The sequence below is a fragment of the Malania oleifera genome, chromosome 11, assembly GCF_029873635.1.
Source record: "Malania oleifera isolate guangnan ecotype guangnan chromosome 11, ASM2987363v1, whole genome shotgun sequence".
Lineage (NCBI taxonomy): Eukaryota > Viridiplantae > Streptophyta > Magnoliopsida > Santalales > Ximeniaceae > Malania > Malania oleifera.
In genome coordinates, this window is record NC_080427.1 from 47021106 (window position 1) to 47043868 (window position 22763).

The following is a 22763-nucleotide window of genomic DNA, read 5'->3' on the forward strand; positions in this document are numbered from 1 at the left end:
GTTTTGAATTTTTTCATCATTCACCTCAATCTACTGCTCTAAGTGAGGCACATGGTAGGTTACTTTATCGGTTGATGATAAAGTGGGCTGATCTCTATCTCCCACTGAGTGTGGTCCTTCATCAAATATCACATATCGGCTTGTGACAATCTTCTTTGCCTCTACATCATACAGACGATATGCCTTCGATTCTGTATTGTATCCCAAGAAGATGCACTTGCGACTCTTGTCATCTAACTTCCTTCGACTGTCATCTGGAACATGCACAAAACATCTACAACCAAATGTTCTAAGAGGTGAAACGAAGGGTTTCTTACCAGTGTAAGCCTCATGAGGTGTTTTGTTCCCCAAAGCTTTAGTGAAGCATCGGTTGAGGATATACACAGTTGTACTAACAGCTTCTGCCCAAAATGATTTTGGAAAGTCTTGTGCCTTCGTCATTGCTCTAGTTATCTCCATCACAATGCGATTTTTCCGTTCCACAACGCCATTTTGTTGTGGAGTTTTTGGTGTCGACAATTGGCGCTTGATACCAAATGCACTGCAATAATTGTTGAACTCCCCTAATGCGAACTCACCTCCTTAATCTATTCGAAGTTTCTTTAATTGCAAACTTGTCTCATTTTCAACAAGTTTATGCCATACTTTAAATTTTAAAAAGCCTCAGCCTTATCACGAAGAAAGTATACCCACATCTTTCTACTATAATCGTCGACTAACAACATAAAATAGAAAGATCCTCCTAGTGCAGGAGTAGTCATTTTACCACAAAGATCTGCATGTACCAGCTCTAGAGGAAGCTTTGATTTTTTGTTGGTCTCTTGTGGAAATGACATATAATGTTGCTTGCCTAGTATGCAAGCTTCACAAGGCTCTGCATTATCAACTACTACAGGCAAATCAACCACCATTTCCTTTCTCTGCATCTCCTTCAAAATTGCATAGGATATGTGTCCAAACCTTTCATGCCAAAGTCTACTTGTTGTATCTCTAGTTGTTGCGGCAAGTTCCACAATCTCATATAGGTTATTCTTTCGAATACCTTCACCCACAATGCTGTCATTGCTATCAATGATCTCAGCTTTTGTTTTCATAAATCATACTTCATAGTCACAGTTAATGATAGTAGCTACAGATAAGAGATTCCTCTTAATTTGAGGAACATAAAGGACATCTAAAAGAGTTTTACTTTGACCATTTGTGGTTTTTAAGGAAATGGATCTAGTGCCCTCTACTAGACACTTTGCATTATTTCCGAAAATCACATTCATAGGTTCATATAGAGGCTTAAGGGAACCATACCAGTCCTTTTTGCTGGTCATGTGTAAGGAAGCTCCACTGTCAAGTACCCATAAGCAATCTTCTGGTACTGTTTGAGCAGTTGAGCACATTTCTTTTATAACAATGAAAAGATCTAATTCTAGTTCAGCACAATTTTCCACTTGTCTGACATTCCACATAGGCTTCAACGTGCCGTTCTTTTCATCATGGATACGTTTTCTACAACCCTTGGCTGCATGCCCTTTTTGGTTGCAGTAGTAGCACGTACCAAAAAATCTCTTCTTGTTCTTTTCCTTCTTCTTTTCAACATTATTGTCCTTGCCTTTGATTTGCATGGTGAAAGAACTATTGCTTTCATTTTCTCTGGTTCTCAGCCTCATCTCCTCCTCTAGTAGTAAAGCACATAATTCCTCAAAGGTTAGTGCAGGAGTTCTAATATGCATGCTAAGAGCAGTTACCAAATTGTCATATTTTGATGGCAGCATTCGAATACATCTTCGAGCTAACTCCTCACTAGTCTTTGATATGCCCACCGCCGCCATCTGATCACAAAGATTTTTTATTCTGGTGATGAATACTTCTGCTAATTCTCCGTCATGTAGTTTTTCTGCAGCAAGTTGATTCTCCAAGTTCTGAATGCGTGTCTGGTTCCTTGTTTCATATTGATTCTTCAGACCATTCCAAGCATCTACAGCCTTGGATGTATGCTGGATACATAAGTATAGAATCAGATACACTTGTGACAATAGCAGAAAATGCATCTACATTCCGCCTTTTCATGCTTTGACAAGGGTAGCATCTGGAGGGATGATTACCTTAGGATTGGTGGGATCAGGCGTGCCAATCGATTCTAGATCCATAACTTGAGTTGTATCAAGTAGTTCATATGAATCCAGAATAGCACTCATCTTGAACTTCCACAAAGTGTAGTTTGTGCTGTCTAGCTTTCCTTCTGTGAATTCTGGTGGATGTATCCGAAGTGCTGATAAAGATGCAGTAGCGGAAGATGAAGTTCCTACCATTGCAACGTCTCAACAATTATAGTTGTTTCTTCTTAGTAGCCTTAAGCTCCGATATCATGTAGAATAACAACACCAATATCTTTTTTGAAGAAATGATTGAAGAGATAAGACAAAGTTTTATTACAACAATTGAATTACAACAATCTGTCCATCCATGCACTCACTAAATGAGCTTCAATGGCGAAAGGACAACAAATAGAAAAACAAAAGAGGACACAATTTTGCAGTTGAGATGAGTGTAGTGCTCCGATGGGGGGGGGTCTTATTTACAGCCTCTGGTCTATAGAAGAAGCACATGGGTGGCTCACCTACCACGGCTGACTTTGACATTAGTGGCCGACTTTGACATTAGTGGTCCTTTTCAACTTTAGTGGCCCTCTTTGACTTTAGTGGCCGTCTTTGACATTAGTAGCCATATTTGACATTAGTGGATGTCTTTGACATACCGTGCCCACCGTTCACACCGGATAGGCCATATCGTCTCAGGGGGGCGTTGCCCCTGGACCCCCGTGTCTCGGAGGGGAACGTCTTCTATCTTCGTAGTACCATTGCGGTCTACCGCTTCGACCTCATCTAAACCATACGTCAGGTAAGTGTGCCAATTAGCTCGTGGGAGGTAGGCATTGCACACATATACACCAACATGACTTGGAGTTGGTAACGGTAGTATTTGCACTAAAGATCTGGCAGCACTACTTCTACAGTGAAAAGTGCGAGATCTTTACTGATCATAAACCTCAAATACTTCTTCACCTAAGGAGTTGAATATGAGACAATGTAGGTGGCTCGATCTGATTAAGGACTATGACTGTATCATTAGTTACCACCCCAGGAAAGCTAATGTGGTAGCTGATGCTTTGAGTCGGAAGTCAATGGGTGCATTGATTTCAGCAGTTGTTGTACGGCATCAGATCATGATGGATCTGGAGAGGTTGGGAGTGAAGTTGGTGGATAGAGACCCACAGGCGTTCATCACTAGTTTAGTTATTCAGCTAACCTTGTAGAAAAGAGTCAAAGCTAATCAGAAGAAAGATGTAGAGCTGATAGAGGTTATGGAAGGGGTTTTGGATGGTGGCAAAATTCGACAATTGAAGGGCCACAGGGAATTGGCAAATTTGAAAAGTTTAGTAAATTATGATGGAAACAGTTTGAAAAGGGGGTTTCTTCGTTAATTTCATTTAGTTTCTTTTTGGGATCTAGTGTTTCTTATTTTATTTTTCCTTTTTCTTTTTTTTTTGTTTGGTGGAGTCCTTGTCCCCGCATGTTGCATCTTCTATTCTTTCTATCTAATATACTTTCTTTTGTTATACACACACACATGATGAAGAGTTTTATATTGTGGTGGTATGCTAGTTGGGTTAGTGAGTGCACATTTGTTCTCAGATAGTGTCTAGCATAAAGAATAATTTTGTATATTATAATCATATTGCATATCATGGGTGTTAAGGTCATAAGATTTGAGTGCTTGAAGGATGGGTGTTTTGATTTTTAGTTTCATTTTTTGAGCGGTAAGTGATGGTAATCATGGAGGATTTGTGGATTTTTCTCATCCATCAGCCTTGTCCATTCACAAGCACTTGGTTGTGCATTACCTCATGCTTCAGGTATTTCCTAGTTTGGTTGCTCAAAGGGTAATGAAACAAATGAATCTTGGTACATATAGTTAAATAGTGGATGAATGGATCTATTTTGTCATTTTTATGTTCAAATTTGACTTTTCAAAAATTCACTATATTGACATATTTTTCTTCAATTATTTAATGCAACTAAATCCACTATAATGTGTGCGCTCTTGACTCTTAAGCTCCAAAGAATTGCAATCAGAGTTCTTAGTTAGACCACATCAACTTTGAATTGTGAGTGTAATTGGAGCACCTTTAACCTTATCCACACGAAAATAAGAAATAGACAAACTACATGAGACTAAAAAACGTGTTTTCTTGCATTACAACATAAGGTTAAAGTTAAGATATACAATAAGAAGAAGCTTATAGGAAATTGAAGATAGTTTCAACCCATCAATCTGAACTATATTTTGAAGAAGATGATCCTTTAAGTCCATAGTTATAGGAAAGAGAGGTACCATCACTCAACGATCAGGACAACTCAAATTGGTTAAATGAAAAGGTTGGTGGTGCTGCAAAAGGAGGTGATCAGCCACCAATAAATATGCATTATTTGAGTTCAAATCTTGAATGTACAAAGAGTGATGATATCCTTGATTTGAACCCACCAAGTGATGATTATGGTGGTATGGTGTTGGTGCTAGGGCTAGGGTTGGGGGTGATCGATGGTGATGGTGGTGGCAGTGCAGAACATGATTATAAGTGACACGAGGACATCATTTGTAAGGGATACATGTCCTTTTGGTCGTTATGGACCGCATGATATAGCTAAAAAATTTAACTTGGGTAATCCTTCTGAGTACCAATCTTAACAACCCAGGTGAAGGAGTGCTACTAGTGGTGGTCCTAGTGGGGGTCATAGAGCACATATTATAAGAAGTCACCAACACTGAGATGGTGATTCTAGGATTTATATGGTATGGTTCGCAATTTTGGAGACCTTGGTTTAGATTATTCGTCATTTCAATCATATGGATCTCATAATAGATGTTATCATCCAGCATATCCATCACCTCAATACTATGATCATATATCATGCATATCATCCTTATCTTGATGGGTTAGGGACTAATGAATCTTCTTCTATTCACTACCCAAAGCCAGTTGCAACACAACTTATGAATATCATTCAAGATATGGTCAAGGAGGAGATTATGCACCTCATATATCTGTTGAATTTTCGCTACTAGTAGATTTTCAAGATAGCAAAGAAATGACGTGAATATGGATTTATTCAGCTAAGTATTTCGACAAGGATGGGTAGATAATTCCCAATCCCAATCTCAAAAACTCCACTTAATCTTTACATGCTCCAAAGTAACCTCTTTTTTTTCTTTCCTATCTAATAACTCAAGCTCACCTAAAATATTAATTTTATTAGCCTTAATATTCTTATAAACATCAATATTCCACTGTTTGAATTAGGCGCTTAAGTTTTTACATAAAACTAAACCCTTCCCACTCCTCAACATCCTCATTTAAAACAATTTTAATTAGAAAGGACTTACGATCAAAGCACATATTACTGAGTCGAAAAGGAGCCAATCACCAAATGATCCAACACTAGTCTAGACAAGAGACCCTAAGAAAGGTCATAAAATTCATCCTCCGATTTACTTGAAATCAATAACCTATCTAAATGACTATTTACTGTTGTCCTCCTTCACTTGATTAGGAAAATAAAGTGTTGGAAGTCCCAACCCGGAGTATATGGTCTAGAGGAGAGGTGAATAGACTCTTTTCGCGGAATACGTATTTTTCTACAAAATAAAAACTTTTGGCAAGATAGAAGAAATTATATAGAAATATAAATATAAATCATGCACAAGATATAAAATAAAGAGTGAAAGGGAGAGAAAGAACAACACCGATATTTTTACGTGGCTCGGCACCAAGCCTACGTCCACGCCTTAGCACCAAGCCATGGATTCCACAATCCACTAAAGATACTCCTTCACCGGCGGAGAAGCCTTACAACTCGAGAACAAATCCCTACACTTGGGAACAAACCCCTACCGCGCTCACCAAGAGCCTTCACTTCGGTTCACAAAGAACCTTACAACAATGGTTCACAAAGAACCTTACAAGAGATTGGAAATACAATTTAATGTTCCTTAAATGAGCCAATATGAAACACAACCAAATCCTCACTCTATTCTCTCAAGAAATGAATCTTACAAGATAAGTGAGCAAGAGAGAATTGAGCACTTGTGAAAAATAACTAAAATGCAAAGTGCAAAGTGCTTAGGTTTTGGATAAAATGATATTTTTCACAAATATAATCAACAATGCTCAAAACCATATTAATACAAGTCTAAAAGCTTGTATTTATAGCCCAAGAACCTTAGGAGCCGTTAACTAGCCGTTGGGGGGAAGAAAAATATTTTATTTGGCCAACTAGCCGTTTTCCACCCGTTGGGGCGCTTCTGCCCAGAATTCGTCAATGAAATTTGAATTTCGTCGACGAGATCCCTAAATCAGAAAAAGTCATCAAAATGAAAGTTGTGGCATTTTGTCTTAGCTTTCCAGGGACACCAAGATCTTCTCATTTGGACTTTTTTATAAAAAGTTATATCCAAAATACCGCAAGGTATTCAGGACTCAAGATTGCACTACAGTAATGACGATTGCTTTGTTTTTCTTCGTCAAAAAGCATTTTAATGACTTAAAACATTCTTAGACAAAAGTATATGAAATATATTGAGTCTAATGAAGATTAAAACTTGTCCAAGTGAGTTTCCCCATAAATATAAGATATCTTGTTTTATGAAAATATATTTGAAAACTTGTTTCGATATCTTATATGCTTAGTATGTCCTTTATTGAATATACTTGACTTTCTTTGAACCTTTAGGACATTAAACTTGTTTTAACATAATCGGGACAAGTATAAAAATGTTCTTAAAATTAGAATGTTAAAAACTTGTCCCTTTGAAAACATATTTGATTTTTAGGATTCATTTGACAAACTCTTATTTTAACTTAGAAAGCCATGAAAGGTGAGTTTGTGTTTATGTCTTTAGTGCGATCTTATAAACTCATGTGTCCTAATATGCATGTGTTTTGCTCAAATCTTGCTCATAAATCATGCAAGAAACACACTCACAAGAATTACAAAACGTACTACCTCACACAACCCTTATTACAAATAATTCTCCAATTAAGCTTCATTTGGTTGTGCTTGGGTCATTCCGAGTACATGTCCATTTGATCTTTCCTTCTTAACGTCTACTCGGTCCGATCTTTGCCTTCAATCCAATAATTCATGTACGAGTACCTATAGTAAACATGATATGTATAGATAGGAAAACACTAGGAACAACATATAGGTTAATATCATCAAAACACATTAAACAATGATGGTGTAGCCACTAAGGCTAACATAAAGCATTATCGAAAGGAAGATTCCCTAAACGACAATCCCTAATAAACCTATTAAAATTCTTCATGCATGAAATAGGATTGCCTCATTTTTTTTCCCCTCCGAAAATCTCACCGTACTAAAATCTCCCCCAAAAACCCACCTAGGATAGTAGAAGCCATGCACCGCAGATAGGCATTCGACATCCCAAAAGTAACACCTAAAAGCAAGTTTGCATAAAATTTGTATAAATTTTGATTAACAAGTTGTATTTTATAACCTATGCTTTAAAATCACAATGTATAATATAAAATTTATCATTAAAAAATTATTAAACAAAATAATAGGACAAAACTAGAAAACGAAAAAATTTGAAATTGAACATTGCAAAAAAGAAATGACAACCATCAAAATATATAATTTCTTAAAGCAAAACACTATTCATATCAAATTGTTTATTAATGCTTTTCTTTTAAGTTTTACAAAAGTTAAATAATTTTATATCATTAATGTCATCATTATAATCTTTATGTATAAATCAAGATTATTTTCAAAAGAAAATTTTGAGAGAATATGAGAAGAACAAGTATAAAATAATAACATATTTTTTTGTCATAACATGCCAATTCATGGGTGTCGAAGTGGTTGTCGCGAATGACTCCATGAGTATCGGTGCATAACAAATACATAACAATAACTATGACTCTAATTTTATTTTATTTTTTTTATTTCCATCACTTAGCACAATGGTATTGCAACCAAGGTCTTAAATTTCGGTTTTAACTCAAATTTCGAAGCTCCAAAAGTATGAAAAATTTTGACAAAAATTTCAATTTCAATGTCAATTTCTATTTGGATTTGTAAAAATAATGAAAATTAATTGTAAAGCATGGAATTCTATTATGAAGGTTAAGAAATAATGAATAAATATAATAATGTAAGCTTTAGGACTAATATATTACAAGTAAATACATCTATATTGTGCATGAGGTGGAAAAGTAATAATATTATATGTGCATCAAATATATTTGTAAGATAACGTACATTAAACATATTTAATGTATCATTTAATACAAATGAAACACATAAATCATTTAAATACTTTTTATTATACAAATAATGATAATTTAACTATGAATGGTTAAATAAAATGTTATTGTAAGTTTATTTTTTCCTATAATTTCAAAAACACTTGGAATAATGTTGTTTAAATAAAAATAAATAAATAAAAATTAAGAGAGAAATTTCACTTCACTCTTAAATTTCTCATTTGAATTCTAAGAAAATTTCATTGTATAGTTCAAATTTCGATAAGTTGTGCTAAAATTTCAAGATTTTGATAAATTATGAATGATTCTTTGAGATTTTGATGGTAATTATGCAAGACGAAATTCGATTGCCATTTCAATTTCAAGGATGACAGGAATAAAATTTTTTGATAATTTCGTGAAAATTTAAGACCATGATTGCAACCCCAAAGCTTCATTATAAGGCCACTATTTAAAACCATGGAATGGCCTAAAGATCATGATGTGAGTTCAAGAGATGATTGGTTTAAAATGGAGGAAAGGTAGGTTTCGTACAGTATCCAAAAATATTTTTTCTTTATAGGAAAATGTCATGGCTCTCTCTCTCTCTCTCTCTCTCTCTCTCTCTCTCTCTCTCTCTCTCTCTCTCTCTCTCTCTCTCTCTCTCTCTCATGTGACATGAGGACTGGAGTTGAGGGTACTCTGATGCCAATGTTTCCGACAATGGCTGGCATTGCTTGAGTGTGTTATTTTACTAGTGTTGAAGTTTCACACAATTGAAAGATTAGGAGGAAAATCAGCATATCAAATGGACAAAACTTACGGCATCTAAAATTTCATGCATACATACATTTATATTAAGTAATAATAACACATAAAGGTTCATAGTTCAATCCGAATTTGAAAACAATGATGGAGTGTCATTAATTATAAGTATAGGCTTCAAAGCCACTACAAAAAAGAAGGCTTTTAGTGCCGATTTAATGATGCCTACGAAGTGGTGCCTATAATAGCGATCTCAACTAACTATTAGTGATGGTTTTTAAAAACCGTTACTAATAATGGAGTACTAGTGACGGTTTCATTCCATCACTAAAAGCCTAAGACCATCACTATAGCTGATACATTTTCTCGGCTGGAAGTCGTCACTAAAGACATACTATTAATGACGGTTCAGATCTCAACTTTTAGTGACGGTTATAGAATTATCACTAAAAGTTTAAAATAATCTAATTTTTTAAATCACCAAATAATCCCTGTAAAAACCTGTAATTAAATTTCTGCACACATAATATTGAATCATAATTAATAAAAAATTCATAAATTGTTCAAAAAATGAAAATATATAAATAAAAAATTGTTCAAAAACATCATATTATACATGATTTGTTCAGATAACCAAAAATAAACATGCACGTTATTTAGTGCTCGTCATCATCCTCACCTTGTTGTGACGGGCTGCAAACCCTACAACGTAATAATTATACAAAAAATTAGTATACAATTTTTGAATGGTATGTACTATAAGTACAAATGATTTAATAGCAAAAATGATCAGATATAGTTAAACAAAATATGATACAATCTTAAATAGCTAAGTTTGATCAGCCAGAATTAACCCCACTCGGTTTGGACCTGTTATGTCCAACTCGGACAATTGAGTATTTAATATCAACTAAATTTACTAAATTCACTTTTAAGCGCATAATTTTCAATCAGAGAGCATCTTTTGGGTATCATCAGCTCTAGCACGTCCAACTCAATGTCACGGACGTGTCGAGACTGACCGCACTCAGTTTGAACCTTGTATGCCTAACTTCAATACCTGAGTGTTTAAAATAAACTAATTTGACTAAGTTTGTTTCAAAACGCATAATTTTCAACCAGGGAAGAGTTTTGGGGTACCGTTAGCTCTGACACGTCCAACTCAATGTCACGAACGTGTCAGCACTGGCCCCACTCGGTTTGGACCTCGCATGCCCGACTTGGACACTTGAGCACTTAAAATCAACTAAGTTTACTAAGTTCGCTTCTTTTCAATCAGAAAGGAGTTTTTGGATACCGACAGCTCCGGCACGTGCAACTTAATGTCACGAACATGTCGAGATTGACCCCTCTGTTTGGATCTCGTATGCCCGACTTGGACACCTGAGTGCTTAAATGAACTAAGTTTGCTAGGTTAGCTTCTAAGCGCATAATTTTCAACCCGGGACAAGTTTTTGGATACCGTCAGCTCCAACACGACCAGTTCTGAAAAGTTTTTGGATACCGTCAGCTCCGACACGACCAGTTCAATGTCACGGACGTGTCAGGACTGACCCCACTCAATTTGGACTGCATATGCCCAACTTGGACACCTGAGTGCTTAAAATCAACCAAGTTTACTAAGTTCACTTCTAAGCACATAATTTTCAACCGGGGACGAGTTTTTGGGCACCATCAGTTCGGGCACTTCTAGCTCAATGTCACAGATGTGTCGGGACTGACCCACTTGATTTGGATGTCGTATGCCCGACTTGGACACCTGAGTGCTTAAATGAACTAAGTTTGTTAGGTTGGCTTCTAAGTATATAAATTTCCAACAGAGGAGGAGTTTTTGGGTACTATCAACTCTAGCATATTTGCTTAATGTCACGGACGTGTCGAGACTAACCCTACTCTGTTTGGACTTCGTATGTTCGACTTGGACACATGTTTTCTTAGAATCAACTAAGTTTATTAAGTTCGCTTCTAAGCACATACTTTTCAATCGGAGAGGAGCTTTTAGGTACCATAAGCTCCGGCGCGTCCAACTCAATGTCACGGACACGTCGGGACCCCACTCGATTTGGACCTCGTATGTCTGACTTGGACACCTGAGTGCTTAAAATTAACTAAGTTTGTTAAGTTCGCTTCTAAGCGCATAATTATCAAATGGGGTGGAGTTTTTGGGTTCCGTCAACTCTGGCACCTCCAGCTTAATGTCACTAACGTGTCAGGACTTACCCCACTCGATTTGGACCTTGTATGTCCGACATGGACACCAGAGTGCTTAAAATCAACTAAATTTACTAAATTTTCTTCTAAATGCATAATTTTCAACCGGGGAGGTGTTTTTTGTCACCGTCAGCTCAGGCACGTCCAGCTCAATGTCACAAACGTGTCGAAACTGACCCCACTCAATTTGAATTTTGTATGCCAAACTCAGATACTTGAGTACTTAAATGAACTAAGTTTTCTACGTTAGCTTCTAAGCGCATAATTTTCAACCAGGGAGGAGTTTTTTTTCGTACCGTCAGCTCCAGCACGTCCAGCTCAATGTCACGAACGTGTTGGGCATGATCCCACTCGGTTTGGACATCGTATGCACGACTTGGGCACCTAAGTGCTTAAAATCAATTGAGTTTACTAATTTTGCTTCTAAGTGTATAATTTTCAACCAAGGAGAAGTTTTTCGGTACCGTTAGCTTTGGTGCGTCCAACTCAATGTCACGAACGTGTCTAAACTGACCTCACTCGATTTGGATCTTGTATACTCGACTTGGACACCTAAGTGTTTAAATGAACTAAGTTTCATAAGTTAACTTCTAAGCGCATACTTTTCCACTGAGGAGTTTTTTGGTGTCGTCAACTCTCACATCCAGCTCAATGTCACAAGTGAGTCAGTATTGACCTCACTCAATTTTGACCTCCTATGTCCGACTTGGACACCTGAGTGCTTAAAATTAATTAAGTTTACTAAGTTTGCTTATAAGCACATAATTTTCAATCGGTGAGGATTTTTTGGGTATCATCAACTCCGACATGTCCATATCAATGTCACGGATGTGTCGAGGTTGACCTCACTCAATTACGACCTCGAATGCCCTACTTGGACACCTGAGTACTTAAGATCAACTAAGTTTACTAAGTTCGCTTCTAAGCGCACATTTTTCAACTAGTGAGGAGTTTTTGGGTACCATCAGCTCTAACGCTTCCAACTCAATGTCACGGACGTGTTGAGACTGACCCCACTCGGTTGAGACTTTGTATGCCAGACTTAGACACCTAAGTGCTTAAAATAAACTAAGTATACTATGTTCGCTTCTAATCGCAAAATTTTCAACCAAAGAGGAGTTTTTGGGCACCCTTAGCTCAAGCACGTCCAACTCAATGTCACGAACGTGTCAGGATTGCCCCCCCTCGGTTTGGACCTCATATGCCCAACTTGGACACATGAGTGATTAAAATGAATTAAATTTACTAAGCTCGCTTTTAAACACATAATTTTCAACAAGGGAGGAGTTTTGGGCACCCTTAGCTCTAGCGGGTCCAGCTCAACGTCACAGACGTGTCAAAACTGACCCCACTCAGTTTGGACCTCATATGCCCAACGTAGACACTTGAGTGCTTAAATGAACTAAGTTTGTTAGGTTAGCTTCAAAGCGCAAAATTTTCAATAAGGGAGAAATTTTTTGGTATCGTTAGTTTCAGCACGTCTAGCTCAATGTCACAGACGTGTAGGAATTGACCCTACTCGATTTGGACCTCATATGTCTGACTTGAACACCTAGGTACTTAAAATCATCTAACTTTACTAAGTTCAATTCTAAGCACATAATTTTCAATCGGGGAGGAGTTTTTGGGTACTATCAGCTTTAGCGCATCCAGCTCAATGTCACGGACATTTCAAGACCAACCCCACTTGGTTTAGATCTCGTATGCCCAACTTGGACACCTGAGTTCTTAAAATCAACTAAGTTTACTAAGTTCACTTTTAAGTGCATAATTTTCAACCGGTGAGGAGTTTTTGGGCAATGTCAGCTCGGGCACATCCATCTCAGTGTCAAGGACGTGTTGGGACTGACACCACTCGGTTTGGGCCTCGTATGCCTGATTTGGACACCTAAGTGATTAAAATCAACTAACTTTACTAAGTTCGTTTCTAAGCGCATAATTTTCAGCCAAGAAAATTTTTTTTGGCACTATCAGTTCGAGCACATCTAACTCATTGTCACGAACGTGTCGAGACCGACCCCACTCAGTTTGGATGTCGTATAAATGAACTAAGTTTGCTAAGTTAACTTTTAAGCGCATGATTTTCAACCGGTGAAGAGTTTTTGGGTACTGTCAACTATGGCATAATTTTCAACTTGTGTGACAGGTTTATTCAGCTAGAAAAATTCTTTATTTATTGAGTTTAAGAATGAATATGAGGTAAATCTAGTTATCACATGTCTTTAAGGTATAGCACTTTGCAAATTAGTAGAGTTACAACATAGGAACCATTTGGATAGGCCCATAAGTGATGAAACATACACATAAATAGACAATTTCAAAAATTCACAATTGGATGTTAGTTTGAAAATATTGTACTTTGTCTTATACGTTGACTAATGTTGCTAGTCAATCTTGTTTAAAGCATTATGTTTGCATGTGACTACTTGTCTTGTATGCATAGGATGAGCTACCACCGTGTAAATAGTAGTATGCCTTTTTATTCATTGAGTATGTTTGTTTCATAGTGTATAGTGGGAGCATAACTGCTTAGTTTGTTTGATATTTCTTGGTGTCAGAGTTAGAATATCATATAAAGCTCCTTAGGGGAGGGTGAGCGTTCATCAATTATTATAAAACTCACTAGCATTTTGTAAACGTGCTTAGCTTATTTGCCTCCCTTGCTAAACACACATTACTTACGAAGGTGATGTTAATGAATTAAGTTACTTCAATGTTTACTGGGTGTCTGTCATTTGTTTACGTGAATTGGTTACTACTTCAACTTACTTTGCATTTGATTGTTGTGGTAAATCATCATATTCTTTGACTAACTAGTAAAGTAAGAGTGTTTTCACCAGTGCTACATGACCCAGGTGCGAAGTGTTCATCTTGTGATAGTTGGTATCAAAACTTTTTGATTAATTGCTTCATGGATTTTGCTGCCTTAATATCGTGGAATTGTGCGAATAGATGAGAAGTCCTGTCATTTGATGCCAAGAGAATTGGCGCACTCGAGGTGCAAGTTGAGGCAGCCAACATGGCCGTGGAGATAATTAAACTAGCTGACTATTGATGCATTGGAGGGATCACAAAAACATCAATAGGGTTCCATTGTGGAGATGTTAAAGGACTTCCACAGTATTGTAGAATCTTTATAAATCCAGTTAGGGGATTTGAATGCTAAGATGAACTTGATAGCTCGTGCTATGGGGAATTCTAATTCTATAGGAATAGAATATGGAAGAACAAAGGTGCAAACCTTGAGCGCGTCTTGGGTGACCATGGTGCTGAGGAGTTGAAGAACTTTTTATTTGGCATGGAACAATACATTCACGTAATGAAGACCAACTCAAAGGAGGTAAAAGTATTCGTGGCAACAATGTACTTGAGTGATGATGCAAAGTTATGGTGGGGTACAAAGTACAATAAGACACAAAATAGATGATGTGTAATTGATTGTTGGGTAGACATGAATATAGAGCTTAAGGCCCAATTCTTTCTTAAGAATGTTAAGTACAACACTTGGCGCAAATCGCGAGACCTTAAGCACTCTAGTTCAATTAGGGAGTATGTGAAATAATTCTCTATTTGAGGTTGGATATTCAAGAAATGTTAAAGAAAGACAAGTTGTTCCATTTTCTTGAAGGGTTGAAACTATGAGCAATAAAAAAACTTTATTGACAAAAGAGTTCAAGACTTGCCCACCACACAAGATGCCGCAAAATGTTCGATTTACTATGCTGGAGAAAGTTCCACAATATCCAAAGAGAGTGACATGGATGTAAATGATAGAGAAGTCTTTCAAGAAGGGCAAACTTAAAAATGGGGAGTTGACATCAAAGCATCGACTTCAAAAGAAGCTTCGTTGTCTCAATTTTAACATATCCAATGGTAGGGGCAAAATGGCATGTTTTTTATGTCGAGACCATCATAGAGTTGTTGATTGTCCTCACAAGTCATCACCAAATGCCTTGTAAACTTCCATCTCATTAGTGACAAAAGAGGATGATGAGGATGTGGAGGAAACCCCAAGGATGGGTGCAGTGCGAATGTTTAATGGGCAGAGTACCCATGCGATAATGGATACTAAGACTACCTATAATTTTGTCCCGCGAGTAGAAGCATTGAGACTCAACTTGAATTTGGAGACGAACCCATATGCATTAAAGCGGTTAACTCCGTAGCTCAACCTTCTCTGAAAGTAGCTAAGCAAAGTTTAAACAGTGGGTATGTGTCTCAGTCCAGGATTGTTCTAGTCATTAAGCTTGCCTATGACCGCTTGTCTTGTGTGCATGAAATTGGTTACTATCATATAAATTGTAGTATAAGTTTTATTCATTAACTATGTTTATGCCTTAATGTAAAGTGGGAGTATGACTCTTCAATCAATTTGATGTTTTTTAGTATCAAAGCTAGAATAGCAGATAAAGCTTTTTAGAGGAGGGTAGGTGTTCATTAATCATTGTAAAACTCACAAGCATTTATTAATGTGTTTAGCCTACATGCCTCTATAGCTAATCACACGTTGCCTACGAAGGTGTTGTTAATAAATTATATTGCTTTAATGTTTAATGTGTGATTGTCATTTGTTTACATGAATTGTTTACTAGTTAAGCATAAGTGCTTTAACTAGTGTTGCACGGCCATTCACAAGGTGTGAATTGTTCAGTCTGAGATTGTGAGATGCAAATTTCATAGTCGTGTCAATAAATAATTCCCAATTGATACTTGGAATGGAATTCTTGGGGGTGATTAAGGCAGTAAAAATGTCATTTTCTAGCTCCCTTCATCTATAGGAGACCACCTTGCATGATGCAAGTTGTTGCAAAGAAAAGGGGCGATCCTCTCAACTATGTAGCTCAAGAAGGGTTTAAGGAGGGGTGGACAGACATAACTTATCACATTGGTGGTGAATGAAGAGGTAGGCCAAGAGCAGGTGCCCATTGCATCCAAGTTGTGTTAGATGAGTGTAAGTTGTGATGTCAGACAAGCAACCCCACAACTTCATGAGTTACTAGAAATGGGTTATATACATCCTTCAAAAGCATTGTTTAGAGCGCAAGTGTTGTTTTAGACGAAACATGAAGGGAGAATACAAATGTCTGCAAACTACTGCGCTTAACAAGGTGATTGGCAACCAATATCTTATTCCACTGATTGCTGATTTGTTTGATCAACTAATTCCTCATGCTAAGTACTTCACCAAACTTGACTTGCAATCAGACTACTATCAAGCGAGTAAAACAGATGTTGATTAGCCAAAAAATACTTACATAGCGCAGTACAAGGCATATAAGCTCTTAGTGATGCCCTTTGGGCTGACAAATGCGCCAATGCCATTCTACACATTGATGAACCAAGTGTTTCATAGGTACCTCAACAAGTTTGTCATGCTATACCTTGGATGATATTGTTGTATATAGTTTCACTCTGGAGGAACATGTAAAGCATCTACAAAAGGTGTTCGACATGATGAAGGAGAGCAACCTTTTTATGAAGGAGAAGGTGCTTTTTTACTTAGAGGAATATCGAAATTCCTTAATCATTTGATTAAGCAAGATTGTATTAGTATGGATATGGAAAAGTTAAGAGTTGTTTAAGACTATAATATTCTAACAACAGTGAAGGAGTGACATTCCTTTCTTGGACTCACCAACCATAGTGGCAAGTTTGTGGAGGGATACTTAATGAAAACTGCCTCGTTAACAAAACTGCTAAAGGGTCATAAGTGGAACTAGGTGGAGAAGTGTGATAGAGCCTTTGACAACTTGACGGAAGCTAGATACAAGATCTGATACTTACTCGTATGGACATCATGAAGTCCTTCAAGGTACATAGAGATGCATCAGATTATGTCCTTGGTGATGCCTTGTTACAGGATGGGCATCATGTTGAGTTCGAGAGCTATAAGCTTAATGAAGTAGAGTGAAAGTACACAACTCAAAAGAATGAGATACTTGTAGTTCTACCTTTGTGCATGACAACATTGTCTACTTGGGTCAAAGTTTGTGGTGAAATAGATATGTCGATTGTCACTTACTTCTTTATAGAGTCAAAGTTATCACCTAAGCAAATGCATGGGCAAGAATTCCTGGCGGAGTTTGTAATTTCTTATTTGAGCTCAAGGCAAGGCGACTAGTTAAGCAATAGTGCTTTAGCTAGTGCTACACAAGCCTTCAAAAGGTGTGAAGTGTTTAGCCCATACAATTGGCTGTGTATGGAATTCTATATGGCTTAATGGTCAACACTTTGGTTCAATTAACTAGGTTGTTTCCTAATGAGAGATGTGGAGGAGGAGTTTAATTACATAAAGGACAATTGGCAAATGTGAGCAAATCGCATTTTGATGTCTTGCCAAAACTAATGAGGTTTACTCGTGATTGGAATGTTATGAGCAAGGATGCAATGGAAAGAAAAGATTATTGGAAATTCTCAAAGAATTTCAAATGCTCCTCCCTAAGAAATTTATAGCAACAATGTCTTGTTAGCTATATTGGTGTCATGGCGATTGGCCATGAGACCATTAAATTCTTTCTCAGTCTTAGAAACCCTATAGATTATAGAACCTTTGATAGACAAAATCTCCATGCATGCATTCTTTCTCTCTTGTCCCTACAATACACTCAATCTTGTTCACAATGAGTGCACTTATGCAAGGTAACTTCACGACATCCACCCCTCATCCACAATTGTTGAAAACACTACATTAGCACTGAACAGACTTAGCAAGCATTAAAAAAAACAATCTCCAGAGGTACCAAACAATCATTAACATAGTGTTGCAAGCGAACAACTTAAAAGGTTAGATATTTGGACTAAAATACATTATCCACAATTTGATATCATGGTTTATATAAAGGTTCAAACAATTTGGGATCAAATTTCATTAGAAACAGGGCTTTACAAAGCCTTATGCACTAGGAGCCATCAACCTTCGACCAACACGTTTCTTAGGTTTCTATGCTATTTTGTGCAGCTTTGAATTCATTGCACGGTTTGGGTTTGTCCAACTAATGTAAATGCTTTTTAAGGATGTAGGAAGTAGGGAGAAGGTGGTTTGTGGCTGTTTGATTGCTTTGCCATTTTGAGCATGCTAATGAGGGAACAAGAGGATCTCCTAGGATAAGTTCACTCCACGTTGCTTCAGTCTAGAAATTGTGTTCCTAGCCTTTTGATGTATAGGGTGGTATTATCTTGAGTGATTTGCAACATGATTGGAGGGTTGTTTAAGTCATCTTTTATTTTCATTTTTATTTTCTTAAGGATAGTGTTTTCTTCCCATTTTGTTTATTTTGGAGGATGCCTTCTTCATCCTCTTCTAATTTTTCTTCTTAATAAATACTCTCTTACAAGTAGAAAAATAAACACTCATTGTCAGTTGCAGTGCACACCAAGTTTTTTTTTTTTCCTTTTGCGTGTGGCTATCCACAAACAACTAGGTGAAAATCATGAATATTAGGGAGGTTGCCTTTCTTTGAACCCAGACACAGTGGTTATTTCACCCATTTAGCCTCTCTCCATCACCCCCAACTTGTGAACACATCTAAAGAAAACATTCACCCTTACCATTTATCAAGAACTATCTCATGTCTTCTTGTTCTGAAAACAATCATCGCTTCCTCAACTGGTATCTCCAGCAGTTAAACAAATAGCTAATCTCACCAGCAAAAAATTTACACAACCCAGAGTCTGGTCCCTGAATTATCTATGTACAGCCTCTGAAAAAATGGACACTTTAAGTTTTCTTTTGGACACTTGAAATTGCCATCTTTTGTCTTCAATGCAACCAGAGGTTGCTCCCTCCATTTTTCTACATACTACCTCAATGGAAAATTAAGTTAGATGCTAATATTCCATTCACCTCCATCTTCAACACAACGTCAATTATCCAACTTACAATGTTGCTGGTAATTTGGCAAGCTAATTTGGCCTCTCACACAACTGTCTTAAAACTGTTCTCTCTTAGACTCAGTACACATCCTGAAATCATGCAACATCCTTGTATTTTAAGCTATACTGCCCATGCTCTTTTTAAAAAAATTCATAGATCCTAGAGTGCTTCTCTTGCATAGCATTGATATTCTGATTGATGTCCTCGGTGCAGGGGAAGTATTAAAATGGATTGTTTTTAGGCACCTCTTGATCACCAACATTTTCCATTCCATCCTATCCCTGCCTACGCGGACAAAATTTTCTGGATTAAACTGTAGTTAAATCTATAAAACTCTAAAGGGTACTTATTGGTGGCTTATAACTAGATAGCATCCAAAATGGATGCTTACGTAAATCATAATTGTTAAAACAATAGGAACCACACAACATTTATCCCACATTAAATTATTACTGAAGAGAAGATCGGTTATTTAGATGCAAAAATTAGAGATTTATTATTGACTTTCAGAATGCTACCTCGATGTCATGAGCTACCTACATGCTATATAGGGATTATTTTTATTTATTACTAAGGGGATGAGTCAAGGATTCTTCTAACCAGCTTCTAAAGGTTGAGTTGCACAACCCAAATTTATCCCCTAATGGAAGTATGAAAAAACATCTCTAGTGGCTTAAACATTTAAATCTATAATGGGTTCTTAGGTATTTTATTTTACTTTGTTTTATTTATATATTTTTTTGAGATTGAAATAAGAATCTTAGCTGGAATTTTACCCAACATCTGGGTCGTCTGTCCTGCATCTTATGCACTGAAATATACTACCTTGATATCATCAGCTAGCTATAAAATTCATGGTTGGATTAAGTTCATACTTAAAAAGGGGATCAATCTGGTATTCTTGTACCCAGTTTCTGAAAAGCAACCCCTGTAGCCGCCCAAAAAGGAACTGTAGTGATCTTGATTAGGGATCCCTACAGAAATGGGTAGAAATCCCATAAAAAATATCACAACATCGTGCTCCAGTGATTTCTTATCCAGCCTAAATCTTGGCAACCCAGATTCTGAACAGAGCAAGTCCTGTTACCAAACTTGTCTCCCTCAATGATCACTCCTGGTAGAAATTATGGATGAGTCTCTACCACTGAAAAATCATGACCTTCCACTGCGACATAAATTCAAATGATATTTACGTTGAGAAATTTTAGGACAGTTGATTTCCAGATGGGTAGGGTCAAAAATTAATTTAAAAGAATCGAGTTCAAATTTCTAGCAAAACTGAAAGTGGCCTACTAGCGATTGCTTCAAAAATGTCTAATCTTGCTTTCAATTTTCGTTAGGAGGATGAAGGAAATTTGTGATTGCAAGTTGAAATCAATTGTAAAGAATTAAGTCAATTTCTAGGCCACTCGTTGCTTCAAAATAATATTTGTCTTCACCTAAATTTCTTTTGTGAAGATGTACATATAATCATTTCTGCTAAGTTATTCAAGCAATTTAAGGATTAGCTGGTGGTAAAATGGACATAAATCTTCCTGTGCCCTGATATTTTTAGCAGATTTGTACATTTCTTTACATTTCATGAAACTTTACATATTTCTTGTGTTCTTTATGTTAGTTTGGGAAAGATACTTCATCAGTACCAGACTCATTTAGAAATGGAACAAGCTGTCCAGAGGAGAGTTCAAGAAGCCAAGGTATGTCAAATGACAACATTATAGAGAAATCTTCTATTGTTTATTTTGTAGTGTGCGTGTGTGTGTGTTTTTGCTTTAATCTTTTATCAGTTTCATATAAAGGCATCTTTTAACCAAGTGAAGCCTTCTTTCCCAAAAAGAAGCGTAATACTGTTAGTAATTAAATTTGGGCAGGTTTCAAGCTCTAGATGCAATAGCATTTGAGCAGACTTTGAAGCAGAAGAAAACTGCACCTATGTCTAGAAACATAGGTCTTTTTTTTTTCTCTTTTGTTGGTGTGGGTGGGGGAAGAAGTGAGGTTGGGAGGATACTAAGACAAAAACATTACCAAAAAAATAGTTTTGAGGCAACATTAGAGCTCTTTAGCTTTCTGATTGTCCAAGGTACTTTCCGATCTCTAAGGTAAATCTAGAGGTAGGGAGGACACTTATAAGATACAAACAACTGATGACTTGTCAAAAAATAGTTTTGTGGCGACATTAGAGCTCTTTAGCTTCCTTATTCTCCAAGGTATTTCCCGATCTCTAGGGTAAATCTATGTCTAGCTTTGAAGTGTGCTGCTGTCTATCAGTTGCCACAAACTAACAGGCTGTCTCAAGCCAAAGAAGGTTTGGAGATTTACCCAAGTTTGAGAAGGGATGAGCATTACAATAAAGATCTGCCAGCTCAAATTTAGTTAGATGTCTGCAACAATACTGGATGATAGTCATATATTCATTTAAAGACAATAATTCTATGCTAATTAGGATCATCACGTTGGTAAATGCACAAAATTTTCATTGAAAGCTAACCCAATGCACATTTTGAGGTTTACTTTTTCAAGATCCTAGACTAGGGAAGCTTCCTTCTTTTTGGGTTACTCATTGAGACAGAAAAATAATCAGAATACTAAGGCATGTCACTGGCAGGGAAGGAAAAATAGGAAAAATGAGAAGCAAAACAAAGAAATAAAAGGGAAAGAACAAATACACCAGCAGTATTCTACTCATTTAAGAACTAATAAGATATCCTTGCATTATTTGTTTCTTCTCCGACAATGTTTCTTTTGGTCATTCATTTCTGATTTTAACCACAATTTTTTTCTTATTTCTCGGCACTCTCGCAGAAGAATCATGCAGAATATGCACATACGGGTACAGGCCCTCATCTATTGCATATGGTGCAAAGGTAATTTTGTATTATGCGTGCTGGAAACTGACATATTTACTTCGCATCCCATTTCTCATGCACTACTTGCATACGGGGTACAGGCCCTCACCTATTGCAATTGGTGCAAAGGTAATTTTGTATTATGCGTGCTTGAAACCGACATATTTACTTCACATCCCATTTCTCATGCACTACTTGCAGGTATCTTGGGGAGAAAAAGGTTGAACAACTAGGCATTAACGACCTCACAAAGCTCGAGGAAGACTTGGATTCCATGCTAAGAGAAACCAAATCTAGAAAGGTTAGTTCTTACATACTGTCACTGCTGAAATCTTGAGCACTCCTTCAAATACCCAAAAAAAAAATGACAACTATGGAAATGCATGGCTCTGTCCTACTTTACTGCTTCTTAAATGGAGCAGTAAACTTAAACCTAAAGCAACCTTCAAGCATTATTGAAAATCCTCGACCATGATCATCAAGACAGCCCAAAAAGAAAACATTCAAAGATGCACTGTTTCATCAATGCCCAAGAATGATACATTGTCAAGTGTTCCACCTTGTCACCTAGATGAACCCTCAAAATGCCCATTATAGGTGAAACATTCAGCTTACAACTAGAATAACCAACTTGCTGCTGAGCGAAATGTCCTACTTTTATAAACTGTAGAATTATTAACTGGATGGCATCAATCAACAAGATTAAAGATCAAATTTCTGCCTCCCAAAAAATAGGCAAATAAAACAATTT

The 22763-nt window shown here is 36.9% G+C and overlaps 1 protein-coding gene and 1 long non-coding RNA gene across 4 annotated transcripts in view; one reads left to right on the top strand and one right to left on the bottom strand.

Moving 5' to 3' along the window:
• The window catches only part of LOC131168318 (truncated transcription factor CAULIFLOWER A-like), a 73959-nt gene that overhangs the window by 30251 nt on the left and 20945 nt on the right, over positions 1 to 22763 (top strand). For both annotated transcript variants that reach the window (XM_058127655.1, XM_058127656.1), the window contains exons 2-4: positions 20785 to 20863; positions 21969 to 22030; positions 22214 to 22313. In XM_058127655.1, coding sequence (XP_057983638.1) covers positions 20785 to 20863; positions 21969 to 22030; positions 22214 to 22313 — 241 coding nt within the window. The remainder of the gene's footprint in view (positions 1 to 20784; positions 20864 to 21968; positions 22031 to 22213; positions 22314 to 22763) is intronic.
• The window catches only part of LOC131168319 (uncharacterized), a 33916-nt gene continuing 20742 nt past the window's right edge, over positions 9590 to 22763 (bottom strand). For both annotated transcript variants that reach the window (XR_009140280.1, XR_009140279.1), the window contains exon 4: positions 9590 to 9784. This is a non-coding gene — a long non-coding RNA (uncharacterized LOC131168319). The remainder of the gene's footprint in view (positions 9785 to 22763) is intronic.